Consider the following 13,998-nt stretch of genomic DNA (forward strand, 5'->3'; position numbering starts at 1 on the left):
TTAACTTTGGGAAATGTCGAGTTGAAATAAAAAGACTCCTGATTCCACACTATGACAAGGCTATCAGACTAAATATATAAAAATACAATGCCCTGTGTAGAATTTAGATGAGACTGGTTACACAATGATAATGACTAATGACAGGCAAATAGTTAAAGGTGCTGTGGGCTGGAGCTGTTCTGTGAGAGCAGTGCTGAAATCCTATCTCCTCTTTATTTGCTCAAAATCATTAGACACATACACTTCACCAGTGACACCGGCTGCACTCTGGACTGCAATGAGGCACATCAGCTGCACAGGTAACCAGTCTTATCTAACTTGTATATGTGTGCCTCGTTTGATCTGCTCGGGCTGTTCAGTTTTAGGAACTATGACACAATCTTACTTCTAATTTTTGAGTTAAAGCATGCAAATAGATACATAATATCGGTATTATTCATCTTTTGAACTGTTCTGAATTAAGAGTACAGGTACACTTTGCACTGCATAGTGCCTAGTATTTTTCTCCACCTGATAATAGAATACAGTAATTAAAATGTATATTTGGAACATCTTACACTGATATTTTGAGCTTTGTAAATAAAGGTCAGAAACAAAGCTTTTTTTTTCTCAGCTAAATATAAGAAAATATACCAGTGATTGCAAATGTTTGTAATTACATTTTTAAAAGACAGCTAAAGCAAATTTAAACAACCAATGACAGTCATTTCACATAAAACTGTTTACTTGAAGTGAATACATTTTTTTTAGGGTTGATAATGCTGAGTATTTTTAAAATGTTCATATTTATAGTCCAGTCATTAAATACAGATGTTCATAAATATACTATTTTTGACATAGATAAATAAAGCTTAGAAAATCCATATTTCTTTTTACAATTATGTTTTTATTAGTAGTTTTTCTGTTTTATATGTATTTCACCAATTAAGTTCACATAAACGATACATTCACTTGTTATGATACAGACTTACAATAACAGGGAATACTAAAAGTTTAGACAATTTTATTGCGATGTTTACAAGCTTTAAGTTTGCATACAAAACCTTAACACCTTTTTTTTTTTTATTAACGCATTCATGTGTAAGCATTTTATTTGTATTTCACTATGGTATAAATATCAGTACTGTATATATAATATCTACACTGCATCATGTCAGTCATGATGGATGGTGCCCGTCGAGCCGCAGAAAAAGGCATGTAACTATCAATACAATCAGCTCCCGATGACTGCTCACCAGGAATGACAGCTCCATAGCTGTAAACTAAGAAGCGGGGTATACCCAGTGATGTAATTGACAAAATATGGACATGATCTTATTTGGTAAATTATATCACCTGGGATCCCCGTGACATGACTGGCAATATATGATTAATGACATCACATGGGAAACGCCGTATTTCACTGCAGGGCCCAGGAGCTGCCAATTATTGTGAGCATTTATCAGGATAGGACATGTTTACAGGTCGGTGTGTTTTTTCCTTCAGAGGATTTGTGGACACTGTTCATTATAATTGACAATAATCTGTCTCACAGGACAATGTCATTAATAATAGATTTACATTGTTGTTGTTTTTTTTTTTATAAAGGACTTGTCAAATGTGTGTGGTGTCTTTACATAGTATTTACTTTTTTTATTTAAATGAGCAGGGATATGCACTGCTTTCTTATTCACATGTTGGTAGATATATGTGGGGGTCCCCTTATTTTAAAAGGGGCTTCCAGCTTCCAAAAAAATGTCTCCTGCCTGCAGATCCCCACATCTTCCCCATTTGAGAGCATGTGGCCTGCTGTGACTCATCCCCTCCTTTGCTGGCCAGCTTTTGGCACAGATGAGGGTCTGTGTGTATCTTTGGGGGGTGCCTCTTCTCTAGTTTTTCGCATGGGATTCCCTCTTACAAACCATTCCAGACCCTTTTGTTATGGATTTGTTATGGAATATGAGGGATCCCACAATTATTTTTCTGTGAGGTCTTCCTTTAATATTTATACCAGACCTTTTTTGTTTTTTACAAGAATGGGGGAGTCCGCCACCATGCATTCCCCTTTTTTTACTTTCAGCTGTCAGTCGGACTGCCGGTTCTCTAACAACCAGCCTCAGAGGGAAGTTGTCACATTCAGCAACGGTAGTAATACTGCTGTTGATTGTATCAATTACTGCTGCAGTTGGAGGTTCATCTCAGGCCCAACACCAAAATCATTTTAGCATGACTATTCACTGAACTCCGGACGTAAAATTCAGATTGAACATGGGTTTGGTCCAGGTTTTTTGTTTTGGTTAACAATATAGAGTCGTAAGTATTACTCTTTCTCGATGATCAAATAGGAATATTATTTACTCTTGTATTGTTATACTATGAGTATAACTGTAAAAGTAAAATATATTAATGATTCTGTGGTCTTTTTTTTTTAGCCTTTTGGTTAATTCTTTTAAACCTGTCTGTACTTCAAGCTTCACGTTGTAAGAGCCTAAAAGAGAAATGTAGAAATTCCAAGGACGATTGTGAAGGACTCTGGAATGCAACACAAAGAATTTGTGAATTTTCAGGTACTTCAGTGCCCTAAAAATATTTCTATTTTAAGATTCTTAAATATGGTCGCATTTTTTTATTATCATACAAAATTTTAGATGGCCTGTTCTAGATTAATTCAGAGCCTAATAATATCTTCTTCATATTTTTACAAAAGACATGTGTGTATTTTAAAGTGAATCGGTAGTTACGCTGAATCTTTTACAATGGCATGAGCATGTAATTAGTGGTGCTTGCACATCTCCTTGGTAACCTTTTATAGCACTATAAAGCCAAGAGTGCCCTAAAACTCAAAGATCTACTGACCAATAATGACATACAACATTGACTTCTAAGTTGCACTGCATATTTATTCATATTCATTCATTCATTTATTTATATTAAAGTGTCCTTAGATAAAGTTGCTAGTTATGAATATGTAATAAAAAGGGAAAATACACATACACTTTAAGCTTTCTGTAAGTTTTATAAAAAGATGTTGATTTCATATCCCTTAATATTTTCAATATGTGGTCAAAATCTTTGTTTAACCACTTCAGGACCAGCATATTTCACCCCTTGTCCGTTCAGGCCAATTTTCAGTTTTCATCGCTTGGATAGTTTAACTCACAATTACTCCAACATGCAAGATGCAGATGCATTGATCTTTCTTTTAGTGGCATTTAACCACATCAATACTGGGCACTTTCACCGCCTTCCTTCCCAGGCCAATTTTCAGCTTTAAGTGCTCTCGCATTTTCAATGACAATTGCGTGGTCATGCTACGCTGTACCCAAATTACATTTGTATCACTTTTATCATTCTGTTTGCACAAATAGAGCTTTCTTTTGGTGGTATTTATTCATGATTTACATTTTTTTCCGATATAAGCAAAAAAGAGCGTAAATTTGGAAAGAAAAACTATATTTTCTTTATTCTATTTTAAAAGAAATGCAATAAAATCGAATTTTGACATACATTTAAGCCAAAATGTATTCTGCTACATGTTTTTTGTAAAAAATCCTGTTAAGTGTATAATAATTGGTTTGTGTTATCACAGACATATGAACGCAGAAGATCATGTACAGATGTGCGCAGGTGATCACGGACATATGTGTGCAGATAATCATTGGGACATATCATTTTACTGTTACATATGTGGGGGACAGGTGTTTTTACTATGTGGGGACATGTGTGTTGGGACATGTGTGGGGACATGTGTGTTTTTTATTGTGTTACTAGGCTGGTGATCAGTGTGTAAAAATCTGTAAAAAACAGCTCATGCAGAACCCCTTGCGATGTCTGTCCCCCATAAGCTGATCTCAGAATTTTACAATATGCTTTCCATCCCCATCTCTACTAAAATAGCGTACGATCTGAAACCCAGATGGGAGAGGGAGGTGGGGCCAATAGAGGATGAGGGGTGGGGCGAGGCACAGGAGTCCTGTAAAGCAGTGTCTCCCAAGCTATCCGATCGACTTTCGCAACTCTATATTCTACATAGGGCGTACCTCACACCCCTCAGAGTAGCAAGATACAAATGTACCCAGTCTACAACATGTTTGATGTGTGGGCAGGAGACGGGTACCTTTTTTCACCTAATCTGGGCATGCACTAGGATACAGGGGCCGTCAAAACAAATCTGTACATTTCTACATGACAACATGGGCTCACCCTTAGCATTAGACCCCAGACAATCCATGAGACGCTGTTCTCAGCCAGAAAAACTATTGCTAAAAAATAGATGAGAAAACACCTCCCAAAATAGTAGAATGGAAAATAGAAGTGAATAATACCCTGACATATAAGAAATGTATATATATCAACAGAGGTTGCCCTAACAAATATAACAAGATATGGGACAGCTGGCTTTAAGAGTCTTATACCTGTGCATAACAGAACTATATCAGTCAGGAATGAATACTCAGACACATGTTTCTTTGGGTAGTCTTCGGGGGTACAATGTATTCTTATAAAGCGTGCTCACTTGGCAATGACAATGTACCTTGCCTACCTAATGTATGACTTTACTGTTTCAGTTACCATATGTTCAACGTAAAAAAAACAGCTCATGCACACTGATCATCAGCAGCGATCAGCTCTTCTCTCCTCACCGACAACTAATGTGTGAGGAGAGCCGGTCAACTAGCAAACGACTCTCTGTTTACATCACATGAGAGCTGTGATTGGATACGACTGTCATGTGATCATGATCTGAGATGCTCCGTGTCCGGGTGACACAAGCGCATCGGGATTGCGCCGCTGCGGGCACGTGCAGGCACGCACGCACACACGTGATCCCCCTCCTTCGGAGGGACGTTCCTGAACATCCACTCAGAAGGAGAGAGCGCCCACCCGGCCATACATAGGCAGTGGCCGGGTGGGAAGTGGTTAATAACCATTTGGGTTTTTATCAAGGTAAAAAAATGTACGTCAGTCCACTCCCCCAACAGTTAGAAACACCTCCCTAGGACACACTTAACCCCTTCATCGTCCCCTAGTGTTAACCCCTTCCCTGCCTGTGTCATTTATACAGTGATCAGTGGCTATTTTCAGCTCTGTTCGCTGTAATAATGTCACTGGTCCCGAAAAAGTGTCAAAAGTGTCCGATCTGTCTGCCGCAATGTCGTAGTCCCGCTAAAAATCACTGATCACTGCCATTACTAGTAAAAATAAATAAATAATAAAAATGCCATAAATCAAACTCCTATTTTGTAGAAGCTATAATTTTTGCGCAAACCACTCAATATACATTTATTGCAATTTTATCCCCAAAAATATGTAGAATACACATTGGCCTAAACTGATGAAGAAATTTGTTATTTTTTATCTTTTTTTTTATATTTATTATTGCAATAGTCTTTTTCATTTTTTGTTTATTGCTCAAAAAAAAAACACATAGGTGATCAAATACCACCAAAAGAAAGCTCTATTTGTGGAAAAAAAGGACATCAATTTTGTTTGGGTACAATGTCGCACGACCATGCAATGGTCAGTTAAAGCGATGCAGTGCCATATCGCAAAAATATCCTGGTCATTAAGGGGGTAAAATCTTCCGATCCTAATTGGTTAAAGTGTAAAGCTTCAGCATTACTAGAAATGGCGGCGATCTGCGATTATGGCGGACACATCGGACACATTTTTGGCGCCATTCACATTTATACTGCGATCAGTGCTATAAATATGCACTAATTACAGTATAAATGTGACTGGCATTGAAGGGGTTAACACTAGGGGGTGAGGAAGGGGTTAAATATGTTTCTTATAAAGTGTTCTAACTGTAGGTGGAGGGGGGGTGACTGGGGGGGGGTGACCGATCTGTGTCTCTATGTACAAGAGACACAGATCGGTCTCCTCTCCAGAGACAGCACCGCTGTCTCTGTGTAAAACGGCAATGAGAGATGATCTCATATGTTTACATATGAGATCATCTCTCATTGGGCGCACAGATTGGCCGTTCGCGGCGATCTGTAATTGGCTGTGTCCAAGGGACACGGCCAACACAGATTTTCCCAGCTGCGCGCTCTGGAGCGTGCGCGGGGACCGCCCAAAGGGGCGGACGTCAATTGACGTCCACTTGGATTTTGGGATCCGCGCTGTAGCCGTCAAGTAGTTAATAATGTGTCAGAGGGATACAAAATAATAAGTGTCATAAATGTACGGTATTTTCCGGCGTATAAGATGACCTTTTGGGACAGATCCACATACATTTGGATCGGCGCAGCGTATCAGAGATACACTACGTCGCCGTACCTTACCTGCCGTATATTTGAATCCTCAGCGAGTTTGTGCCGTAAGTTACGGTGGCATAGTGTATTTCTACCAGCGGATTTCAAATTGGGTGGGTTGGGGGCGGGTTTCATTTAAATGAAGCGCGTCCCCGCGCCGAAAGAACTGCGCATGCGTCGTCCAAAAATTTCCTGCCGTGATTTGCGTGAAATGACGCCGCAATGACGTAATTTTTTGACCTTAGACGTGAGTTACGTCCATCCCTATTCACGGACGACTTACGCAAAAAAAAAAAAATTCAAATTTCGACGCGGGAACGACGGCCATACTTAACATGGCAAGTCTATCTATACGCCGCAAAATACCAGCTTTAACTATACGCCGGAAAAAGCCGACTACAGACGACGTTAGAAAATGCGACGGCCACGCATACGTTCGTGGATCGTCGTAATTCGCTAATTTGCATACCCGACGCGGAAAACAATGCGAACTCCACCCAGCGGGCGCCGAAGTATTGCATCTAAGATCCGAAGGCGTACGAAGCCGTACGCCTGTCGGATCTTACCCAAATGCCGTCATATCTTGGTTTGAGGATTCAAACTAAAGATACGACTCGGGAAATTTGAAAGTACGCCGGCGTATCAGTAGATACACCGGCGTACTTCGTCTGTGGATCTGGCCCTTTATAGTTAAAAATATGCCTCAAAAATTGGGGGTCGTCTTATACACCGCATGCAGAGTCAGTCAGACTGCAGGCGTCCATTGTTCAAAAGCCACGCCTCCTCCTCGTGCTGTTCCGTGATAAGCGGAACACTCAGTTTCCCAGCAGAGCCTGTCCGAGGCTGAGGACGAGACAACGACCGTGATAGGTGGAACACTGAACACAGTCTCTGCTGGGAAACTGAGTGTTCTGCCTATCAGGGAACAGGACGAGGAGGAGGCGCGGCTTTTGAACAATGGATACCCGCAGTCTGACTGACTCTGCCAGGGATAAGGTATGGAGATCGTCGAAGTGAGGCATGCAATGTCACAGTGAGGTATGCAATGGCACAGTGAGGGGGGAAGGAGTTCGTCTTATACGGCGAGTATATCCCAAAACCAACATTTTAGCTGGAAAGTTAGGTGGTCGCCTTATACGCCGGCAAATACAGTATTTGTTTTACTGTTCTTTACAACAATTCTCAAAATAAAAAAGAATTGCAATTATTTGTAATTTTGTTTAGTACTATTTAAAGGGTAACTCTTCTTTCATGGGGAAAAAAATGGCAAATAAAGAAAAAATAATATAGCGCATATAATTGCGACACTAATCATATTGTAATTGAATGTTATTAAAAATTACCTTTCCTTTTCAATCTGCAGCCACTGTAATTTTCTGAGAATGCAATGCAATGTGGCTACCTGGAGAATGTGTAGTAACCACTCCCCAGAAGCATAATTTCCTGCTTGTTTTATTGGCTTTCTTTCTCCAGAAGTCTTTCTAAGATATAAGTCAGATTTTAGGCATCCCCTACAGCAAAAATTTCATTTTTGGAGAGATACTTTCAATAGGAGCTCTTCTATAGGGACGCAGGCCCAGCAGATTACCTCATTAGTGCCCTTATTTATGAAAGCACTCCCATTAGACCCACTGAGGCATAGACAAACACACATGGACTTCTTCAGAATAACAAAAGGTAGGAATCTGCAACAAAGGTTGTTATAATACTAGTATAGTACATCGAACACCTAGAGGGAAATATGTTTTTCTTAACAAAAGTGTAGTTACGCTTTAAGCGTTAACATATTTTATTTAAATGCTGACATCCTGGCCATGGCACAAAAATATACTATTGGAGTCATATAAATGTAGTTCAGTATTTTTTTCCTTATGAAAATATTACAATAAACCTAAAAACATGTCATTAATGTAGAGCTCATTGTCATTTATGATTCTTTCCTCTCTTTCTTTGAAGCCTAACTCAAACACATTTTTCCCCATGCAGTGGGGCTGATCCCACATTGCACGGGTCAACTGATCATTTTTTCTAGGGGTAAGCAGAAAGTTTATACTCCCCTGATATGACAATCCTCCAGAAAAGGGTCCCCCCTCTCGTGGTTCAGCAGTGTATTGTTCCTGTCTATGGAGCATGTTATGAGCATGCTGATGTCAGGAACAGAACATTTTGATGACCGCTGGGATGCAGGGGGCAGGAGCCACAGGGACCAATAAGCCTTGTACACACGATCAGACCAAGCCTCTGACTTTTGTCCGAAGGGCTTTGGCCGTGAACTTGTATTGCATACAAACGACAAATAATTGTTGGCCAACAAACACAAAACAATGTGTTTTTTCGGCTCTTTAGCGCCACCCTTTGGACAACTTCTGCTACTGTTGTTTTATGGTGAACATTGCTTCTGAGCATGCGTGTTTGTACTTTGGATTTTTTTCCAACAGACATGTGTACACACGTTTCGAAAATCCAACATCACACATGTGTTGTCGGAAAATTTTAAGGCATGCTATCCCACATTTGTTGTCGGAAAATCCAACAACAATTGTCCAATGGAGCGTACAAACAGTCATATTTTCCGACAACAGCCTGCCATCACACAATGCAGGGTCGTGTGTATGAGGCTGCACTGTGCAGGGAGGATAGGCGGGGCAGGTAAGTATATCTCCACTGTCATCTACCCCAGAACAAAACATGCAGTTAATATGTGCAGTGCAGACAGAGCCCTACTGCTTACAACCTGCAAAATCATGTTTAATGAACAAGTTCAATTCATGTTTATGCCTAACAATGCACATATATTTTAGACTTTTAGACCCACAAACTATTAGATTTTCTAGAAGACTTTTGTCTTCAAATTTACCAAAACCATATAATATGAGGTCAAACCTTAGGAGTTTCAATTTGTATGCAATCAGGCAGGCCCTCGCACTACATGGTTTTGGTAAATCTAAAGACAAAAATCTGCAGAAAATCTATTAGTGTGTATTGGGGCCTTAGACCCATGAAACTACAGTATCCAAAATTATCCAAAGGGGATGCTTTAAAACCTTAATAGGACCATGAAAGTATATAACCTTTGTTTTGTTCTCTTTTTTTTATCTTTTTTTTTATTTGTAATTTCCTATTTTCTTTTTCTCTTTCTTAAATTGCACTATGATGTATTTACTGGCATACAGTATATGGCCAACCAGTTCAAAGTTTGTCTATGTGCCTTTGATTGCCTTACTCCCGTAGGGATTTGGTCATGATTAACAAATGTTGGTGTTTTCTGAGATATGTTCATGTCTAACTGATGTTTGATATGTAATGATAGTCATTATGTATTCTCTGTATCTGTTTTATTAATTTCTTTTGCCACAATGAAAATCGTTGGTAAACAAAAAAAAACCTTTACAGGTTATCAATTCATAGTGATATCCAGCATGTATGGTGAAATTGTGTACACTTACATGTGTGTTTGCAATCATGTATGTGCACGGGGTGATAACGTAGCTCTAAATGTAAGTGGGTTTACATGCTCCCCTGATGGCCCAGTAGACTCTCTTGAGGTCAATGTCTATCCTGCAACCTACAGTAGAATACACATGATCGGTCCATCCGATTAGAACGGTTTGATGGACCGTTTTCATCGGTTAACCGATGAAGCTGACGGATGGTCAGACGTGCCTACACACCATCGGTTAAAAAGCTGATCGTGTCATAACGCGGTGATGTAAAACACAACGACGTGCTGAAAAAACGAAGTTCAATGCTTCCAAGCATGTGTCGGCTTGATTGAGCATGCGTGGATTTTTAAGGTATCCATCGGTTAAATTTAAAACAAGATTGTTTTTTTTTAACCTATGGATAAATAACCGATGTGGCCCACACACCGTTCTCATCGGTTTGACCGATCGTGTGTACACGGCATAAGGCTACATTTCCACCGGCGATAAAGGCGAGAGTGATTTTTACTGACAGAAATCTTTTGTTCACAGCTTCGAAATCACTGGCTGTGCAGAGAGCCATGAATAGCCAGCCGTACCTAGGCGCTCTCATCTGCAGCTATAAACAAAAGATTTCTGCTACTGCAATTCGCACAGCCTTAATTGCCAGTGTGAATGTAGCCTAAAAGAGATGGACTCAATCCTACAAAGTGTTACTTTTCTGTCTGAGGCGACCTCACTTCTGATGCATCCAAGAATGGCAGGATTTTCGGTACCTCATGCAATATAGCTGAAACAGACAGAGCTGAAATAGACAGTTCTGAAATGAATGACAATTTTAGGCTTTCTTACACTCTTCCAATATTAGGTTTCATACCTCTTCAATAATCTGGAAAAATACAGAAAGATGGTCAAGGTGCAGAATTTATTTTTGTATTGTTTATAAGCTTCAGCAGTGATTTTTGGACAAACAGTACAATTAGTCAAGAAGTATTGTTGCATAGTGTATGACTGTTATTGAAGCAATCCTTAACTACACTTACAAAAGATCATCATTTTGTAAATTTAGACTTAATCTCAGTTTAGTCATACAGCAAGATAATCTCAATCATTCAATCAAGCCAAAGGTACAACTGAAAGATATAGGCCTGCATAGAGTACTAATATAAATCCAGTCAAAATTCCCTAAATTGATATAGGACATATTTTGCTTACTGTTATGGCAATCAAAGGTGGTTCACAAAGGTATTGACAAGGATGGGGACATTTCCTTTCCTTAAACTGTAGAACAAGCATGTGTCTATTTACAGCATTATAGCCCCTTTGGGGTCCATTATCCATTTTAATCAGGGCCAGTTTTAGAAACTAGGATTTTGCCTGAAGGCCAACTAAATGTGCCAGAACAAGCTGTCATTTTGACAGCTGAAATCCAGTCTGCTGACAGAATTTGCTGACAGTGCTCTTGTATCAACAGGCATGTGGCTTTGTTTAAACTTACACATGAGTGCTTATAACACCTACTAGTGGAACCCTTATCAGCACTCCTATATAAGTGTAAACAAAGGCACAGGCTTGATTACAAAGGAGCACAGTCAGCACAATAGCAGAGTTCTGGTCTTTGTTGTAGGAGCACTGACAATAGCATAAGCAGGGCAAATACATTGTAACATTATTATTGTAAAATTGCATTTTATAGTTATTTTTTGTTATATTATGTGCAGCTGAAATACGTTTCCTGCACAGAGTGACCTGGCACATGAAAATGTATTTATTTTTATTTTTAATCCTATGAATTACAGTGTACGTTTGATCGAGGTCGAGGTACCACATCCCTGGATTCAAACAAAGAGCTTATTCCCTTCATTGTAAAATTGAGACCTTGACATTTTTATCTTTTTTGATATTTTTTGTATTTTTAATATACATTTTGTACTTTATTATTTTATTTTTTTATTGAGTTTTCAAAGTATAGCAAAGAGTAAAGTGCAAACACTGTAGATGTCTGAGACATGAAGCACAGATAATCATACAGATATTAGCCAAATAAGAATCAAGTATCACATATTGTGAAGGTACATCTTGACTCATGATAGAGCCTATGAAACTAATACTGATGATATAGCAAAACAAAACATTATCAGGTAAGCAATAGGTACCTGTATTAGGGTGGGTCCAGCCCTAACCCCAAGACACTCTATTAAAGAGCATACATTGGTGTGGAAAAATGTAAAAAAGGTAAATAGCACACACCAAAGATGTGCAACCGTATTAGTCTGTACAGTTTAAAAGTCAATATGATATTTTAAGAGTTTGTAGGAGAAGATGACATACCATAGATAAATTGGTCCAGTAAATACAAATGGTGAATCCTGCGCTACACTAGATTAAAAATACTGAATCAATACCATACATAAAAGTGTGCCATACAACAATGATTTACAACAAATACATGTAAACTGTGCACCACATGCAAAGGTGATCCTTTGGGGGAAGCCATACAGCTGATAAGTACGCATCTGAGTAATGACAGCTGCAGGTCCTGGCTTTGCCATCCTGCTATTAAGTCTCTTATTCACTCCTAACTGGTCTGAATGTTTAGAAGTCCTTCTCAGTGGCTTCATGTTGGCAATATTGGATTACCTTTGCCACAACGTAGTTCTTTTGTGTCCTTTTGCTTAGCAGATTTTCTGGCTGATGGATCTGGTTGCAATTTCTTGTATAATCCTCTTGGCCTGACATGAGCTCCCAGACTCACACAGGTATGAGTCTCCGAGAGTGGATGGTAATATGAGACCTTTGAAAAAAGGTGTGTATTTGCGCTGCTTAAGGCTGGATTCACACCTATACATTTTTAGTGCTTTTTGCATTTTGCAGATTTGCTCTACAGAACATGTTCCATAGGAAACCATGTTAAATGGACTGTAGTGCAAATCTGAAAATTGCAAAATGCACAAAAAATGCATAGGTGTGAATCCAGCCTAAAAAAGATTGCCTAATTATATGACCAACTTCTCATATTAAGTGAACATATTCATAGATGCTTATACATATTATAGAAAATCTCTCATATCAAAAACATATTCATATGACATCAATCAAAAATCCAAAACATGAAAAAAAATTAAAGTAGCACTCCCTCATAAACGATGTGCTACAGTTCAAACTAGTGTCAGTGTTTAGGGCCCTTCACCTTTAAAAACGATGTGCTTCACTGAAAGAAGCTTTCAAATAGTCTGCAGTTTATATCCAAATGCATGAAGACAAAAGAGGCAAGTGTTGACAGCTTTACATCCTTATGTGCTCCACCGCCACACAGGCGCTCCACCACCAGCTAAAATGCTCGCTCACCTTGCAAGTGGATCTGTAAATTAATGCAGATCAAATGGGTTTTAGGACAACTTTCTATAGGTATGACGATCATCTGGTTGTATCCACAAAGTATGGCTCCTAGATGTATATCTCCATACAAGCCACCGTACAAATATAAAGAAAACACCCCGCATATAGTGTAGTATGTTCGAACAATAACATATTACTCAGCCACTCTTTAAAAAGTACAGACAGGTGCAAAAAATGTTCCAATAACACTGGGTCCAGGACTGATGTCACCTGATGTCACCTGGCTCCGCATCCACATGTAAAGCCACTAACCCACTTGGCTTCATCAGGAAGTAATAGGAGATGACATATTCTATACGACACAGCAGACCTCTCATTTTCCTTTAAAGGGACAGGCATAATATGATCAAATATTAAGTAGGTCAATTCCATGAGGTGAGCTGCTAGTGTTGGTGGAATAAGAGTCACCAGGGGTGGTGGTGGCACATGGAAGTAGTTATTGAAGAAGCTAAAAAGTAGAGTAAGGATCACCTTTGCACATGATGTACAATTTACATTTTTTGTATGGACAACAAATAATTGTATGTGACAATTTTATGTACAGATATTCAGTATGTTTAATTTGGTGCAGTGCAGAATTCACTATTTATTTTTACTTTAAAGTGTGATGTGGACACATTATTAATCTAGCAGCAACACACAGATGCACAACGTTCACTTTATTTATGCTGTTTATTTAATTTTGGCTGTGCAAGTGTATAAAATTGTTTCAAGGTTTCACCAATTCCTACAATGAGATGTTCCATTCTTCTAACATCCGTAATAATATCCAGAATCTGAGATGGGGTCTCTGTAGACAGCCAATGTAGAGATAGCTCCCCTGTTAGGTGTTAAAATATGGTTCAATATTAGAATATTTGGAGATGCCAAAGAAGGTTTAACCTAGGAGATAATGAATACGGTCTAGAGGTAGAGATACGTAAAGAAAATTTCGGAAAATT

The 13,998-nt window shown here is 38.9% G+C and overlaps 1 protein-coding gene across 1 annotated transcript in view; it reads left to right on the top strand.

Annotated features, from left to right (window-relative positions):
- Nucleotides 1-217: 217 nt before the first annotated feature.
- The window catches only part of GFRAL (GDNF family receptor alpha like), a 73,839-nt gene continuing 60,058 nt past the window's right edge, over nucleotides 218-13,998 (top strand). The window contains exons 1-2 of the mRNA XM_040349848.1: nucleotides 218-299; nucleotides 2,412-2,546. Coding sequence (XP_040205782.1) covers nucleotides 278-299; nucleotides 2,412-2,546 — 157 coding nt within the window. The 5' untranslated portion in view covers nucleotides 218-277. The remainder of the gene's footprint in view (nucleotides 300-2,411; nucleotides 2,547-13,998) is intronic.

Source organism: Rana temporaria, chromosome 4 (genome assembly GCF_905171775.1).
Source record: "Rana temporaria chromosome 4, aRanTem1.1, whole genome shotgun sequence".
Classification (NCBI taxonomy): Eukaryota; Metazoa; Chordata; class Amphibia; order Anura; family Ranidae; genus Rana; species Rana temporaria.